At 37.4% G+C, this 16,522-nt stretch overlaps 1 protein-coding gene across 1 annotated transcript in view; it reads right to left on the minus strand.

Moving 5' to 3' along the window:
* The window catches only part of LOC122811876 (membrane-spanning 4-domains subfamily A member 12-like), a 376,785-nt gene that overhangs the window by 80,754 nt on the left and 279,509 nt on the right, over positions 1-16,522 (minus strand). The window contains exon 5 of the mRNA XM_044084011.1: positions 8,529-8,732. Within this exon, the coding sequence (XP_043939946.1) occupies positions 8,529-8,732 (204 nt within the window). The remainder of the gene's footprint in view (positions 1-8,528; positions 8,733-16,522) is intronic.

Raw genomic sequence — 16,522 nt, forward strand, 5'->3', positions numbered from 1 at the left:
CTGTACAGTGTTTGGGCCACATACATTCTATATTATTAACCCTGGTAATCATTGTGGCATTCCGCACAATCCTGCAGCCCTAGTTTGCCCGTAGGTAAATAGGTCTATATGTCTGCTGCTATTTGTGTTGCTTTACATGGTTTCCTGGCCAGGAACACTGCTGCCAACCACAAAACTGTGCTTGTTTATGTTTAAATGTGCGGAGCACGAATATGTAATTAGAGCTGCTGTTCACTGCACAGACACAGACTCCATGCAGGCTTCGCGCAAAGCCTACATGAAGTTTATTGAATCCAAGGGATTATCTGTCAGAAAAATCAGTGTGTTTGTTGTCATTCAAGGAAAAAAAATGCTGTGAATAATGCTAATGTTTTAAGATGGCAAAACTGCTGCACATAACCTGCTGAGGGAAATAATACTTGAGAGAATACACAAGCCACATATGCAAGTCACATATTAAAATCGTGAAGTTCAAGGAAAGCGATATTGCCATAATGTATTGTCCTGGAATAGTAACACATAGAAAAGTATAAAGCTGTATTATATTCAGTTTCTACCACAACAAAAATCCATAAAACTAATTGCAATGCTTCATAATTTCCTTGGTAATAAGAATGATCTACGTCCTTTGAGACAAGTGAGCAGCTATAAGAAGCATTGGTTTGTTCAAGCAATTGTTTGATATAGTACAGAACTGAAATAGTTGTTTAAATTGAATGGTGATAAATGCATTAGTGTTAACTGTAGGTTAGTGGAAGTTTGTGTATCATGGCTACATTCACACTGAAACTAGATATTTTAGAAATAGAGTCAAATGTAAATCTTGGTATAGATAATAGTTTTTTCTTTTTGGATTAATAGATTGTGTTGCACATGATATAACAAACAAAGCAGGTTAAACAGATACAATTCAGGTTTATAGTGGTGTAGGACTACACTGATGCATGCCATTTTGTAGAAGAGGATTCTTATCTGTAGCATTGAAACTGGCTGTATGTGGAAGTGAACTGTATTTCTTGCACTCAGCAGTTTGTAGAACTGCTGACGTCTCCACTGTAGTGTGACTGTGAGTTAATATAAATATGTAAGGGGGATGTTATGAAGAGAAAGGGGTGGAGGAATCCTAAGTGAAAGACCTGCTGGTAGAGTTTTTAGTTTAATCTGGAACACAAGCTGCTGTTAAAAAGGGATAATTAATAGAACATATAAAATATTGCATGATAACTATAGGAATCAATCAGAGGAGATTAAAAACAATTAGGAAGAGAAACTGGAAAAGGAGTTTACAAAGGAAAAATGGAAGGACATATGCATGTCTCCAACATATGCAACAGAGTCCAGAAGGATTAGGATTTTTTTGCATGTAAATGTTTGATTACGTATTTTTATACCCCAAAACAAACTTCAAATAATTTTTCCTCAGGGAGACAACAAATGTTGGAGGTGTAATGGGGAAGAAAGAGGTAACTGGGAGCATTCATTATGGGAGTATAATTAGTTGTCAGATATTAAAAATTCTACTACAGAGTACTCAGTCGAAAAGTGAACAAATGACTAACTAAGGAAACAATTCTTTTGAGCTGGGATACAGGATCTGAATTGTCTTGAATTAGTAAGGCCTTGTTAAGTTTAATTTTGTTGGCTGCCAAAAAGTTGGCAAAAAAATTGGAAATCAAAGTTGAAACCAACTGTATTTGAAGTAATGAATAATATAAGAGAGATAAAATAACTTGGAAAGGATCTTTAGAAGAGGGAAGGAGCTAATTACATAGAAATAAATGGAAATTGTGGGATCAACACATGCAGAATAATGTCCAGGAGGAAAAAGAGGAGTGAGGTTTTACAGAAGGCAGTTACTGAGCAAATTATGTAATGGACTGATGATAGTTACAAGGAAATAAAGGATATGAAATGTATAATATATGTAAAAGGGACAAAATGTTAATATGGTTTGTTTTCTTTTTCTGTTAATTGTATGTTTACCTCTGTCTTAAGTGACAGTTTAATAAAGGTGTTTAAAAAATAAATACATAAGGGGTTGTTGAGGACAAAGATCTCCCACATGTGAAAGCATGGAGTTGTGCTTTTTATGTTTTACAATTGACTGGCTATTACACACTGTAAGGTGTTCACTCATGTTTTACTTAGCTGTTGTCTGAATCTGTGTAGTCAAACTGCTAGGCTTTCAATGACGGTGCTTTTGCTGCTGTGAATGAGATCCCTTGACTTTTGACAATCTAAAATTTAAATTCTGACATGAATTTAGTTAAACAGATCAGAATGATTTATGGACAGTACATTCACTTTTACAAGCATTCCAGTTGCATGCAAAGACTGAAATTGCTTATTTTAAGTATTATAGCTTTTTTCATAATGTAGAAATCAGACCAGTTTCATTTTATTTATTTATTTATTTATTTTACATTTGTTAATCGGGTTAGTCTGGCTGAGCTTTTGGCTCATTTTCAGCAGAGACCCGGGGACAAAAGCTCCTCAGGACTAGAAAACAATTGATTAAATTTTAGTAACATAGTAACAATCAGCTATAGCATCTTACAAGCAGAGACCTGGAGAGAAAAAAAGCTCTTCAGGCAGTTCAATTATACAGAGTATGAACAATTGGCAGACAAGTATCTGAGTAGTTAAAAACGAGGTTTTAAGCAATTAACAGAAGAAAATGTGACTAGTTACAATATTATTTAAGCTGCTTAGAGCAAAATGAGTTAATAGTTAGGCAGATGCTTATTTAAAGTGGGTCGGGTCTAGTTGTATAGGAGTTTGGAAACAAGAAAGGAAACTAAGAATGGCTATTAGGAGATGTAGGGGAGGTAGAGTATAGGAGATGGACTAGACAGGTAGGTTGTTTTGAGACTGAAAGAATTAAGAATGGTTGAAGATAGAGGAAGGGAAGAGTTAGAAGAGGCAGGGGAATAGTGTTAGAGATACATTAAGAGTGAGGTGGTGAAATAAGTGAAAGGATGGTGGTTTCAGGGTGGTTGGCTACAGTGGCAAGACCACTTTATTTTTAGGTATTTCCTTGTGGCTAATTTGAAACTTTTGCTATGCTGGAGTTATTTTATTTCCAAGGGGAGTTGGTTCCAGGATGTAGCTGGGTTATAGTTATAGAGAAGGCAGCCTATTTTGGTTTTGGGTTTGTAGATGTCTAGTAATTCTTGATTTGAGCTACCTAGAGTCCTAGCAGGGAAATATCTGGATATGATAGTGGAGAGGCTGGGGCAGAAGGAGGGTAGATAGAGGAAAGAGTGGACGATTTGTAGTTGGTATAGTTGGAGCAGCTGAGGGAATTCTAGCCAGTCTGGTTGCTGTACTGCTAAGCAGTGGTGTGACTTGTAGGTTTGGTTTCATGATAGTCTAGAAGTAATTGTTTAATGACTATGTAAAATAATCAGTACCTACTTCATAAATACAAAATAGCTATTCTTTTGTAAAAATAAAAACAAACAAAAAAAACAGCATATAGTGTTACAACTTTAAAAATGGGATGTAGTCAGAATGCATTCTTATTGAATAAACATCTCACATGTTTGTTTCAAGAATACTTGCCATCATCATCAAACCCCTTTTTCGTATTTTCTACATGGGGTTGGAGTAACATGGAGTTGAGGTAACACTCCAGCTGTCACCATCTCTCTCGAGATTCAGTGTCACTCTCGTACCTTTTTCAGAAGTCATGCCTGACTGTTGCAGAGTTTCTCTCACAGAGTCCATCTATCTCTTTGTTGGATACCCTCATTTCCTCTTGCCTTTTTCCTGTCTGTCCCAAATCTTCTTCACTAGATTGTTTTCTGCTTTCCTGCACATGTGCACAACCGTAGTAATCTGTTCTCTTTGGCCTTCTCTACAGGTGGAGCTATTTTGGGCCTCTGCTATTATGTCCTCATTTCTTTGTTTGTCCAACAGTGAACATCTTGCCACACATCTCAGGCACCTGTTTGAAAATGTAGTTCCATTTCCAGTATGAACAGAGGTGGGCTCAGTGGTGATACCTGATGTACACCCACGCCCACTGGGAACCCATCTAGGAGTCCATATACTGCTTACACTTATGTCATTGGGTCCTTGTGCGTAGCCTGTGCTAACAGCACTGCTTGGCAGTCACAGTAAAAACCTTACGAAAGATTATAATAACAAATCTGAGGTGTCTAGGTAATTATTGAGTGTCCTGACCATTATTTGAAATGTAACAGCTAATACACTGGATAAGATTTTAAATAAAACACCAAATCACATCTCAAGTTATGGTATCTTTACAGTAATCCATGGTAACTGCTGATTCATCACCACCAGATACAGTCATGTACCGCTACATGCCATACTGGTTATAAAAAGTGTGAGAAGACTTAAGTCTTCCTATGGAAGTCACTGTAAATGAACTTAATGTGGCAAAATAATCAATCTTGAATATCCTTCAAACAGTAGACCAAACTGCTGATGTCTTTTCAGCTATATTATTCCTTCTGAATACATTTATTACCATACAGGATATCAGAACAAAACCTAGCATGCTGCTATAGTAAAAATGTTTAGCTAGGAGGATGATGTCAGATAAGGATACTACCCAAGCAATGTCAAAATTCAATGTATAACATATACTAGAAGGAAATAAGGCTGTTAACTCACACCTACTACAGTCACAAATGAATAACTGTTTCACTGTCACCAAACTCTGGAAAGCCATAAATGATGTTATGGATAAAATGACTTAATTATGGATCAGAAAACTGCCAAATGCGTCTGCTCATTTCTTCTTTTTAACTGACAAAGTTATACTTTGCTTCTGATAAACTCACTACCCTTAAAGCTACAGAGAGCCATCAGGAGTTAATGTATGGGACTCCTGACAGGGGACTTCTGTTTGTTCTGAAAGAATTAGTAACCTTAAAACTCATGCTTGTGAACTAAAAAATACCACATTACCTCTATCTTTCAGTATTGTCTAAACTGTGGAATTATCTAAATTACTCTGGGCCACAGTTATGAATTTAATGTGTATGGGAATGCATGAACACAATGTATCTTTCTTTCTTTCTATCTCTTTCCCTTCTTCTTCTTCTGACTCTGCCTGCTGACTGTCAAGCTTCCACCATTGCTCATTCATTCTCCATCACCATGGTGACAGAAATCGATGGGGTGACCACCACACTGGCAGACATGATGGATGTTACTACTGTGGCCCAAACCCTACCCTGGTTGCTGATAGGTACACCTAGCCACTGCCCTGGTGTATATTATATCATCGAGCCTTCACTTCAATGAACGGCATTTCATCAGAAATGTCCTTCATCGAACCACCCCTCATGTGTGGGATCCCCACTGCCCTCCTACTAATGTTTGAATGCTCCCACACACACATTACCCATGAAGTCTGGCACCACAAGCTGAGATTGCACAGCCTAAGACCTCAGTCCTACAGGCACTGGAGTCATGTCACCTTACCCTTGTAAAGAACAAATCTGCCAACTGTAATACCTATTATTTATCAGTTTGTAAAATATCCCAGTGTCTGTTAACTATGTCTTTGGTTTGGTGAACATTACTGTCAAAGGTAATAATAAAGGCTATTTCATTTATATTATTCTTATTGTATTTGTAGGCAAATAATTATTTTCTTTGTTGTGTGTTTGCCTATGTTTTAGCTTCTATTGTATCACTCACACATTATAACTCCTTTCTGCAAAATCTAATAATTAATTCAGCTGACAATGTTTGATATTTGAATTCTCGAGAACAAACACATAATACAGGCTAAAGATTTAGATGGAATACTACCTGCAAGGTACACATTTTTATAGAAAGTCTACTGATATTGCTAAATTTCTATGTTCTTTCAAGAAATCAGGAATGTTAAACAAACCGCCTTGAATAGCACTGAACTTAATGGTTGTTTTTCATATGGAAGGTAATCATTTTGTAAATGTGTTATAAAACAATGAATTTTCTTCATCTACTATATCCAAGAGTTTTCAAAAATGTGAATTAATCACTTGAATTAGTGAATGTGTTATGTGAAGTTAAGAATTACATAGCATCTCAGTGATATTCAATATAGGAAAAAGATCCCTTTATAAACTTACTCTTCTGAAGCATCCAGGGGAAGGTTCATGTTTAATGTGACTGATAAAATCACTTATGGTAATGTCTATAAAGGAGTGGGCAATACAAAAACGGACAATTTCTTTATGGGCTTTATTTAATCCAAGATAAAATGAAACTTTCTTACAAGTTGTGCTTGGCAGTTTTACAAGAAGTCACTAGATGTCCCAATGGGCATTCATATTCTACAACAGTTTTTTTCCTATCAATTACAAAGGAGAAGGGGAGAAAAGTTATGAAATAGTTTGTAATTAACAGTTTTGGGTGTTTCTAAATAATATATTTTCATGGCAATTAATGCTTTCAGATTCATATCACTTAAATAATCAGCTGAAGCATATATGGTTAATGGCAAATGATAAATAATACTGAAGAAGGTGTTTTAACATTGAAACCAGTGCACTGTTAGCCTGGCTGCCACCAGCTGGCATGACATTATATAAAATGCTTGAAAAATAAATTTACTTGGAATTATTTTATATGATGGCTGATAACTGATGTGTGTTAGTGGCACTGAGGTACTTTGCTGTTTACGTTTTGTTTCAGCTCATGCACACCATTGCCTGACCTTACCCTTTTTGACTTTTGGGTGAGATATATGAGCCTATAGGGCACAACAGACACCATGATGCATTGTGAATGTGGGATGGAGACGTGAACATATCAGGTACATACAAAATGTTGATGTATCATGTGTGAGGGCATAGAGATTTAAATATATCAGGTGCATGAGATACATTGTTGCAGCTGGCCATTAACATGTGAGAAAATCAGGCACACAGGATATGCTGATGAGTCAAGCATATGTATACAGACATGAGTATATTAGGCATAGATGATGTGTATATTGTGCATATATGGATAGGGATTTGAGTATATCAAGTATACAGGATATGTTTATGTAATATGCTTTTGGGGATCGAGGCATGACTAACATCAAATGCATATTCGATACTAGGAAGTGGTAGTGTATCATAAATGTGGGTACAGATGTTGGTATATCAGATAAACACATATTTTGGTACATGATGCACATGGGTATAAAGGTGTGACTATATCAGATGCTCAGGATATATTAGTATATTATTAATGTGGGTACAAGGATGCTAGTTCATCAGGTACACACGTATTGGTGCACAATGCATGTGGGTATAAAGATGTGACTATATCAAGTATGTAGGACATGTTGCTGCATTGCACATATGCTGACAGAGATGTCAGTAAATTTAATACATAGGATGTGTTGTTGCATCATGCATGCAGGAAAGAGATGTGAGTATATCAGGCACATGAGACACATTGGTATATCACAGATGGGTTGAAATAGATGTCAGTATGTCAGGCACATGGGACATGTTGATGTATATGTCAGGCACATGGGACATGTTGATGTATCATGTTTGTGATAATACAGATATCAGTATAACTGGCACACTGGAGGTTGGCATGAAGATATCATAAGATACATGAAGAAAGGCCTGCAACTGTCAAGTCAAACATGGGAGTGCTAAAGTGAAGCTTATGATAAGACTTGTAGGGGAACAGTTAACAGAGAACTGGTCATGAAGATTAGAACAATTACACAGGCAATTCAGATGTTAAATACATTTGGTTTTGTGGACATAAAGAAGAGATACTGGCACTGGGTACAAAAGAAATATGTGAATGTAGATACAGTTAGGTGTGTAGAAGATGGCAGGATTTTCTACTCTAGGTATATGAGATTGATAAATAACATCAATATTTGTAATTTGAAGAGAAATAGATGTCAGATATAAAAAAAAAAAAAACTGTCATCAAATACTTCCGCTATATCAAAGGACTGGGAAGCCTTGTGAATAAATTTTATTCAGACATTTATTGATGGAATTAATTTGTGTCTTTCGGCTTTTCCCGTTTAGGGGTCACCACAGCGGACCTCCGGTCCGCTAATGATTGGTAGTAGAGTTTTTACGTGCTGGCTTGCCAGGCCTAATGCATAACCTTCAATGAAGGAACGTTTGTTCACGCATGTCACCACACAGAAGACGCTCTAACTGAGAATCGAATGGGCAACGTCTAACTGTGAGGCAACAACGCTACAGCAGCACCACCACCGTAGTATATTTCAGGGAAGAAAAATACTCAACAGTAAAATAGATAGGATTTCCAAACACTGAAGGAGGACATTAAGCAACTAACCTGTTTCCAAAACTAGCTCTTTATGACTTGCTGAAAGGGTGAAATTAAAGATGTTTGATGAGTAAAACTTATAACTGCAAAACCAACTCTAGAAAAACAAAATGGAGTGAACTGTTATCAATATCATATGAGGCAGATTCTATTTGATGATGTCCTTCTGTGATAGTTCTGCTTCTTTGACTTCCATTGAATCCCACTCAAATAGTTAGAGAGTAATAACAGCTGATACTTACAGTCAGAATATACTGTAGTTCTGAACAACTGTTATAATAGTCATAGTAGCTTCCACCATAGGAACTGCCACCATAGGAATTGCCACCATAGTTATTGTAATATGAGCAGTGATAGTACTGGAACGATGCATCGATGATATACAGAATGACTGCAGTGCCTGCTGCTATGGCACTCACAATATTCATTCCCAGACTTCCTTTCACCTGAAACAGAAGAGAAGAAAGCAAATAATTTGCACTTTACTGTTGCTGATACAGGCAATGCGACAGTTTTCACATGTAAAAAAAGTATTCTGCATGTAATTCTTAAGAGAAAAAGGCTGTCTTTCTAAAAAAAAAGTGTAGAAGCAGAAATAGTGAATCATTTAGACCCTAAGTTTATAGTTTTTACTCAAGTGATCTAAGTTTATTTATTTATTGACATTTGTTAATAGTAGCCCATTTTCAGTGGAGACACAAGGAGAAAAGCACCAGATTACAAAGTAATTTCATGTTAAAATTAAAATTCACACTCAAAAACATTTACAGTATATATGATAATTCACACTACAGGATAGTATAAAGTTAGAATCCAAAAATGAAAACATAAAAAGATAAAAACAAGCGCAAAGTTTCAGAAGATGTTTAAAAATACTGGTTTTGTTAACAAGGAAAGAATTAGAGAAAGAAAAGGAGGCTAGCACTGTTTTGTTGAAGAAGGGCACAATTCCCAAAATCTAGCAGGAAACTGATAAAAGGGAGGTGCATTAAGAAGGAGACAGTGGTCTTTGCTGGTGCATTAAGATGTGAATGGCCTGCACAGTGTCAGATGAGCTCTCCTTTGTAGCTTTACATAAACCACATATATTGTTTAGGGTTAATGGAAGACATAACCCAAATTGTAAATGGAATACTTTGCCTCCACCTAAGGGGAACTATTAGTCTCCTTGCAATATCAACAGTGCACCTAAGGACTAGCAGCACGAGGAAATGGAGAGGATGAATGCTTGTTCATCATTTTTTGCTTTAACTTCAGTTGGAGTGTAAACTCATGTGGATGAGGGACAGGTCAATGTTCCAGGTGAGTGGAAACATGTACTGTAGTAAAGAACAGGGACACTTAAAAGGATGCTAGACTTAAGTTTTTGGGAAGGCCAACATATTGTGTGTGTGTGTGTGTGTGTGTGTGTGTGTGTGTGTGTGTGTGTGTGTGTGTGTGTATGTGCTTCTGCATGTGCACTCATATATATGTATAGCAGTAACATAGCCATGAAACACCTCAACTTGTTTTCTGTGACATAATATGCATATCTATATCTGGGTCCACTTTGTAATTTCGAAATACTGAAATCTTGAATTTCAGTATTTTGAAACCACAAAGCCGAAAACCCAACCACAACCCACAAATTCGAAAACACACAACCGCGAAATTCAAAATCCAGCACCTATACTACACATGCAGTACACACATAAACATACACAAAACTCCCCTCACAATCAAACAAATTCATCTAAACTACATGTAAGAACCCCCCACACCCCCCCTACTTATATATTCTAACTCCGAGATTGCACAAACAGTAACACAAATGAAACTCACACACACACCTTACAGTCCCTCAAACACAAACATAAAAGTCACAACACACACGCACACACTAAACCCATAACCAACATACTTACACACAAACTTACCAAAAGTAAACCCAAACATCCAAATACTGCACCACCAGAAGCAGATATTCAAAATATCCATGCTTCAGTATTTTGAATTTCGCGCTTCTGCCAGTTTCGGAAATGTGGCTTTGTAAGTTCGAAATACTGAAATTCGAGATTTCAGTATTTCGAATTTACAAAGTAGACTCCAATATCCATATACTATATCTATACATGTGTCAAATTTTCACATAATATACAATTTTGCTTTAGCATAAAAAATAAACTGTGCTTATGGCAGTTATGATTGGCAACATAAGAATAAAGATGCTACACCTCCTTAAGAAGCCTATGCCAGTCTATGAATTGTGCTTTATGTAAGAAGCCAGAATATGCCCATGTTAAATTATACAGTCCTGAGCAGCAAGAAGGTAAATTAATCCTTGCTTCCTGAGAGGTTTCCTCCTATATAATCTATTAAGAGTATGCCTCATATGATATGCAATATACCACAAATGGTATGAATTACAAAAAATAAACAAAATGAAAGTTATTCATTAGATAATGATCAATGTGCACCTTGTATGTGTATCGAAATTATATATGGTAGTAGTTAATTTATATTGAAAATTTATGAAAGAAAAATGTCATTTTTATTTGTCAATAAGTAATGTTACCATCAAAGAAAGAGTTGTAACTGTGGTGGTAGTGCTGCGGTAGCATTGTCGCCTCACGGTAAGACGCTGTCCGGTTCGATTCTCAGGTAGAGCGTCTTCTGCGTGGAGACATGCGTGAATGGGCGTACCTTTGTTGAAGGTTGTGTGTCAGGGCTGGTAACTCAGCATGTAAAAATCAACTACCAATCATTAGCGGACCGGAGTTCCACTGTGGTGACCCCTAAAAGCCGAAAGCCACAACAACAACAACCATCAATGAAAGAGTTATATTTCTGTAAGTCTGCAGTTTAGACTCACCTTGTCAACACTCAAATTGGTCATATATTCAAGAGATTGTCGGAGATATATTACAAGACCTGGTAGCCTACTGCTGTGTTATGATACTGTGCAATTAATGTAAATTCTGCATATCATATTTCAAAGTATTTCATAATAGCACTAATAATCTATAAAACCATGCACATTTAATTGCAAATATGAGAGGCTAAACTACATGCCTTAATGATCTGCATAAGGTAGCAGCATTAGTTTTCCTGTGACTTGCAAAGGGAAGAAGACTCATATTTTTATAACCTTTTACAAAACACCCCTTAATAACAACAGCTCTACACTTTCCAAATTTTACTGCTTCGCTGTGTATAAATCATTTCAAATTGCCCGTGACATAATATTCCTGAGACATTGCACTCAATATCTGAATAACTATAAGCAAATAATCTATGTTACTGTTACTCAAGTGTGTTCAGCATTATTTTAATTCTAATCCCCATGCTTGCGAAACCCCTCCAGCATGACAGTATCACACTTCATTTTCTAATATAAATTTGTACACTGTTTCATAGTTTAGGATTTTCTGCGAGCATGCTTCATTAACTCAGGATACTTCCATCCCACAATGATGTTTATACTGAAGGAACCTAACATATCCTGTCATCATACAAATGCCACTTCGCTTGTTTTCATGAGACATTAGTGTTAATACTAGAACAATGTTAATATCACTACAGTGTACTTCAAATCTGTTGTTATATTTCTTCAGTTGTATTTAACTTACCCAAGCGAGTTTAGGTCCTTTTTTCCTAACACATACTGCTAGCATAGTTACCTCCTAACATGACTGTTGTAAATGCCATTTTTTGATTTATTAATGGCAATAGGGGAAATATTTCATAATCTTTATAATCTTTTGCAAATGCTGTTCAGTCACTCAAGCTCTATCCATCACACATTGATGTTTTCACTGTGGATACTTACCATATCCTGTCAGATTACAGATGGCACCTAACCCCCTAAAGCAGGACTAAAGAACTGATGAGAAATAGAGACAAAGTCTAGTCATCATAATTTAAACATAAAATGCAGCAGAACCAACAAAACATCAAACCTGCAAACATAAATCAGCAAAATCCTCAAGCATCTTCAAAATCTCACTAAACAGTGTCAAAATCTCACTAAACAAGTAACCGAAGGCAAGAAAACATACTTCCTTATGCTACAAAATATAATCCCAAACAGCCCAAAATTGCACTAGAAATCAGTGAGTAAATGCCTTTATCCAGGTAGGACCAAGCAATTAATTCCAACCTGGCAGCAGCTTTGGTACTCACTTTACCCAAACCAACATCAACCTCAATAATAATACAATCTACACTTTATAGATGTGTCTTACTTCCCCCCAAAGCCAGTTTTTCAGCAGAAACAATCCATACACATAATAAAAAAATGTATCCAAAATTAAAACTCACATCTCTAGTTGCAGACAGCCTTCTAAGGCAGTAAGTTAAAATTTCTGAATAGCCCACCCAGTTTCCATTCTTTTCATCTTGAAAATCCTGGTACAGTACATTCCAGCCATCGGGAAATATTTTTTATCTTACCACTACATAAAATGGGCAAATCTAAAGACCTGTGTACCACCCAATTTCCATATTTCCACCATCCCAAAAATCTTTGAGGAATGTTTCCATATCCAGTTGCTCCAGAACATCCCACAGTAAAGTTTTCAGTGAAAATGGCTATCTTATCCTTCCGAATGCAAATGTTAATATTAGAATAATGCATATTAATATAATGCACCTCAAATTAATAGTTAAATTTACTGCCGTATTTCTCTTAGCCAGATGTGTTTAATATACTTTTTTCCTAATACCATCTGCTTGCATAGACCCACCACTTCAGTATCATAATACACTTTGCTTCCCTAATGTAACTATGGAATATGTTTTATATTTTTCATAATGTTTTGCAAACACTCTACAATAACGTACGCCCTTTACCTTCTACAGTGATGTTTTCACTGTGGATGCCTACAATATCCTATTAACTTGCTGATGCCACCTTACTTCCTAAAGCAAGACATATTCTCCATGATAGTGGAGCTAGTATACAGCTCAGCAAGCTCCTGCCTGGTGCCCTGCAGAGTTCTACAGCAGCAGAGAGAAAAAAGAGAGACTTTGGAGTGATTAAGTATCATTTTTCTTTCTGTGATTCAAAAAGCTTGTTTCAGATACATATTGTACTTATTTTACTGCCTGCAGATTAACAAAGTTGTTTTTGTGTTTAAATTACCTGTTTAACTGTTGTAGGCTACACACTCATGTATGATAGCCATTTATGTGCATTTAAAGTGTTTTTTTTATTGTATCTGTTTTATTTTCTGAAAAAAAAAAAAAAAAAAAATATATATATACTTGTTTTCCCACCTTTCTAAGCTAGTATAGTCCAATTTTTAGGTTAGTGCTGAATTCAGGGCTGTGTTAAAAGTTTCTATGTTTGCCCATGCCTTACTTGGATAGAAGGAAGTTTCTCTGTTCACTGTGAGAGAGGGAGCTTTGAGCAGCCTATCTGTCCATGGAGGAGTGGTTTTAGCCCATAAATTAGTAGTTTATTGGCCATTTTAGTCTAATTTCTGTCTCTTTCATTTCCCTGCTATAAAACCCGCATTTGCAAGGTTTTTGTGCTAGTATACAGCTCAGCAAGCTTCTACCTGGTGCCCTGCAGAGTTCTTCAGCAGCAGAGAGATAAAAGAGAGACTTTGTAGGCTACGCACTCAAGTGTGATAGCCATTTATGTGCATTTAAAGTGTTTTTTTTTTATTGTATCTGCTTTATTTTCTGAAACAAATATATACTTGTTTTCCCGCTTTTCTAAGCTAGTATAGAACAGTTTTTAGGTTAGTGCTGAATTCAGGGCTGTGTTACAAGCTTATGTGTTTGCCCATACCTTACTTGGATAGAAGGAAGTTTCTCTGTTCACTGTGAGAGAGGGAGCTTTGAGCAGCCTATCTGTCCCTGGATGAGAGGTTTCAGCCCAGAAATTAGTAGTTTATTGACCATTTTGGGCTAATTTCTATCTCTTTCATTTCCCTGCTATAAAACCCGCATTTGCAAGGTTTTTGTGCTAATATACAGATCAGCAAGCTCCTGCTGGTGCCCTGCAGAGTTCTTCAGCAGCAGAGAGACAAAAGAGAGACTTTGTAGGCTACACACTCAAGTGTGATAGCCATTTCTGTGCATTTAAGGTGTTTTTTTTATTGTATCTGCTTTATTTTCTGAAAAAAATATATACTTGTTTTCCCGCTTTTCTAAGCTAGTATAGAACAGTTTTTAGGTTAGTGCTGAATTCAGGGCTGTGTTGCAAGCTTATGTGTTTGCCCATACCTTACTTGGATAGAAGGAAGTTTCTCTGTTCACTGTGAGAGAGGGAGCTTTGAGCAGCCTATCTGTCCCTGGAGTAGTGGCTTCAGCCCAGAAATTAGTAGTTTATTGGCCATTTTGGGCTAATTTCTATCTCTTTCATTTCCCTGCTATAAAACCCACATTTGCAAGGTTTTGCACACTGGGCAGCACCAGTTAGCTAGGGTATAACTATTCCCAGCTCCACAAAGTCTGCTCTTCAATTTTTCCCTTGGAACTAGACAAACTTTCAACTTAAGCACTCAAACCATTCACTTCTTATCCTGGCACTAGCTCAAAACTCATAGCAAGCACTAATAAACCTTAGCACTAGACCCTCCTATACTGTAGAGAAGGGCAAGGCTCTATATACGGCCTTACCAGCCAATCAGTAAAACAGTTCACTCTCCAGTCCAACTGGTGAATCTGGGCATTTTGAAGCAATGTTACAATTGCCTCATGTACACAGACAACCCTCTCCTTCTTTCATCAAACACTAATAAATGCGAGAGATGCAATTATACAGCCAAACTGGAGGCTAAGCTCTCTCAACCCAAGACTGGACCAGGCAGTCAAGAGGAGAAGGGAATTACTTGCATCACACCACCAGTCTCACATAGACCTATGAAACCAGCACTGGCAAAAAACACACATAAATACACAAAAACATACTTGTAGGCTGTAAATAAAAATCTGCAAAAGCAACAGAGACCTCCAAAGCAGACATCCAAGTAACCTCCACCCCCCCCAACACAAACCATGAGACACATACTTCACAAAACCAGTGTGCCACACAATCACAGCCCTTAAGGCAAAATAACATACCCAACACACTAGTAATAGGTGACTTTATAGTCAGGCACACTGACATCCCACTCACTAGATTGAACAAGGAGAAGGTTACTGTTAGCTGCGTGTTGGGTGCTAGGATCCGCCACATAACACAAGCACTCAGGTCACTCCAGAACAAGTACAAATATGACTCTGTCATTGTCCATGTTGGTGTGAATGACCTGAGCCATGCCTCCCTGGACTACATGAAAAGAGACATGGAGGAGCTCTCTGATCACATAGCCCAGGCCAGTATGATCCTGACCCTGAGTACCATCCTGCCCTCACCAAGAATGATACCACTGTATAGGGAAAAAATGATCAGTTTCAATAATTGGCTAAGCTTCTGGTGTCATTCAAAGGGGATCCAGTGTCTTTCAGCTTGGGATGACATGCTCAACAAGCCACGCTGCTTCGCTAGAGATGGCTTGCACCTGTCACCCTTAGGCTTTTCAATAATGGCCAAGGCTCTTGCCAGCCTCATAGTGCCTTTTTTAGGCAAGGCTCAAAAGAAACACCCACCACCGTAAATAGCACAAGTAACAAAAAACTGAGGGTAATGCTACTCAATGCCAGAAGTCTAAACCTCAAAATACATGCACTCGAGGCACTCCTCAGTATGGAGAAAAATCGATATATGTGCAGTAACAGAAACCTGGTTTAAGGCTACAAAGATCACCCCAGCATTACCAGGCTACAGCTCATACCATACATTTCAGCCACAAAACCTTGACCAAAATACAAAAGGCGGGGGAGTATCCATATTCATCAAGGATACCCACACCTCCAGGTTAGTGGCACAGCACAATGCTTCAGAGATCATTCACGTGCAACTAACAACAGGCAAAACTGCTATTCAAATTATATTTTGCTACAGATTACCCATCATGTCCCAGGACCCCCACTCCACATTCCTGGAAACACTGGGAAACATAAAGGTCCTACCAAACACCCTAATATTGGGGGATTTCAATTACCCAAACATTAACTGGGAGAATTACTCAAGTACAAACTCCCTTGCCCAACATTTCCTAGAATTTATAAATTCAAATGCCCTGGATCAACTGGTCAACACCCCCACCAGAGGTGACAACATATTGGACTTGGTCATCACCAACATGGGCGACCAGTGTTCCACACTGGAGGTCAACCCCTCGCTGGTTAGATCTGACCATAA

Source organism: Protopterus annectens, chromosome 9.part0 (assembly GCF_019279795.1).
Source record: "Protopterus annectens isolate FY-2018-M chromosome 9.part0, PAN1.0, whole genome shotgun sequence".
Classification (NCBI taxonomy): Eukaryota; Metazoa; Chordata; order Ceratodontiformes; family Protopteridae; genus Protopterus; species Protopterus annectens.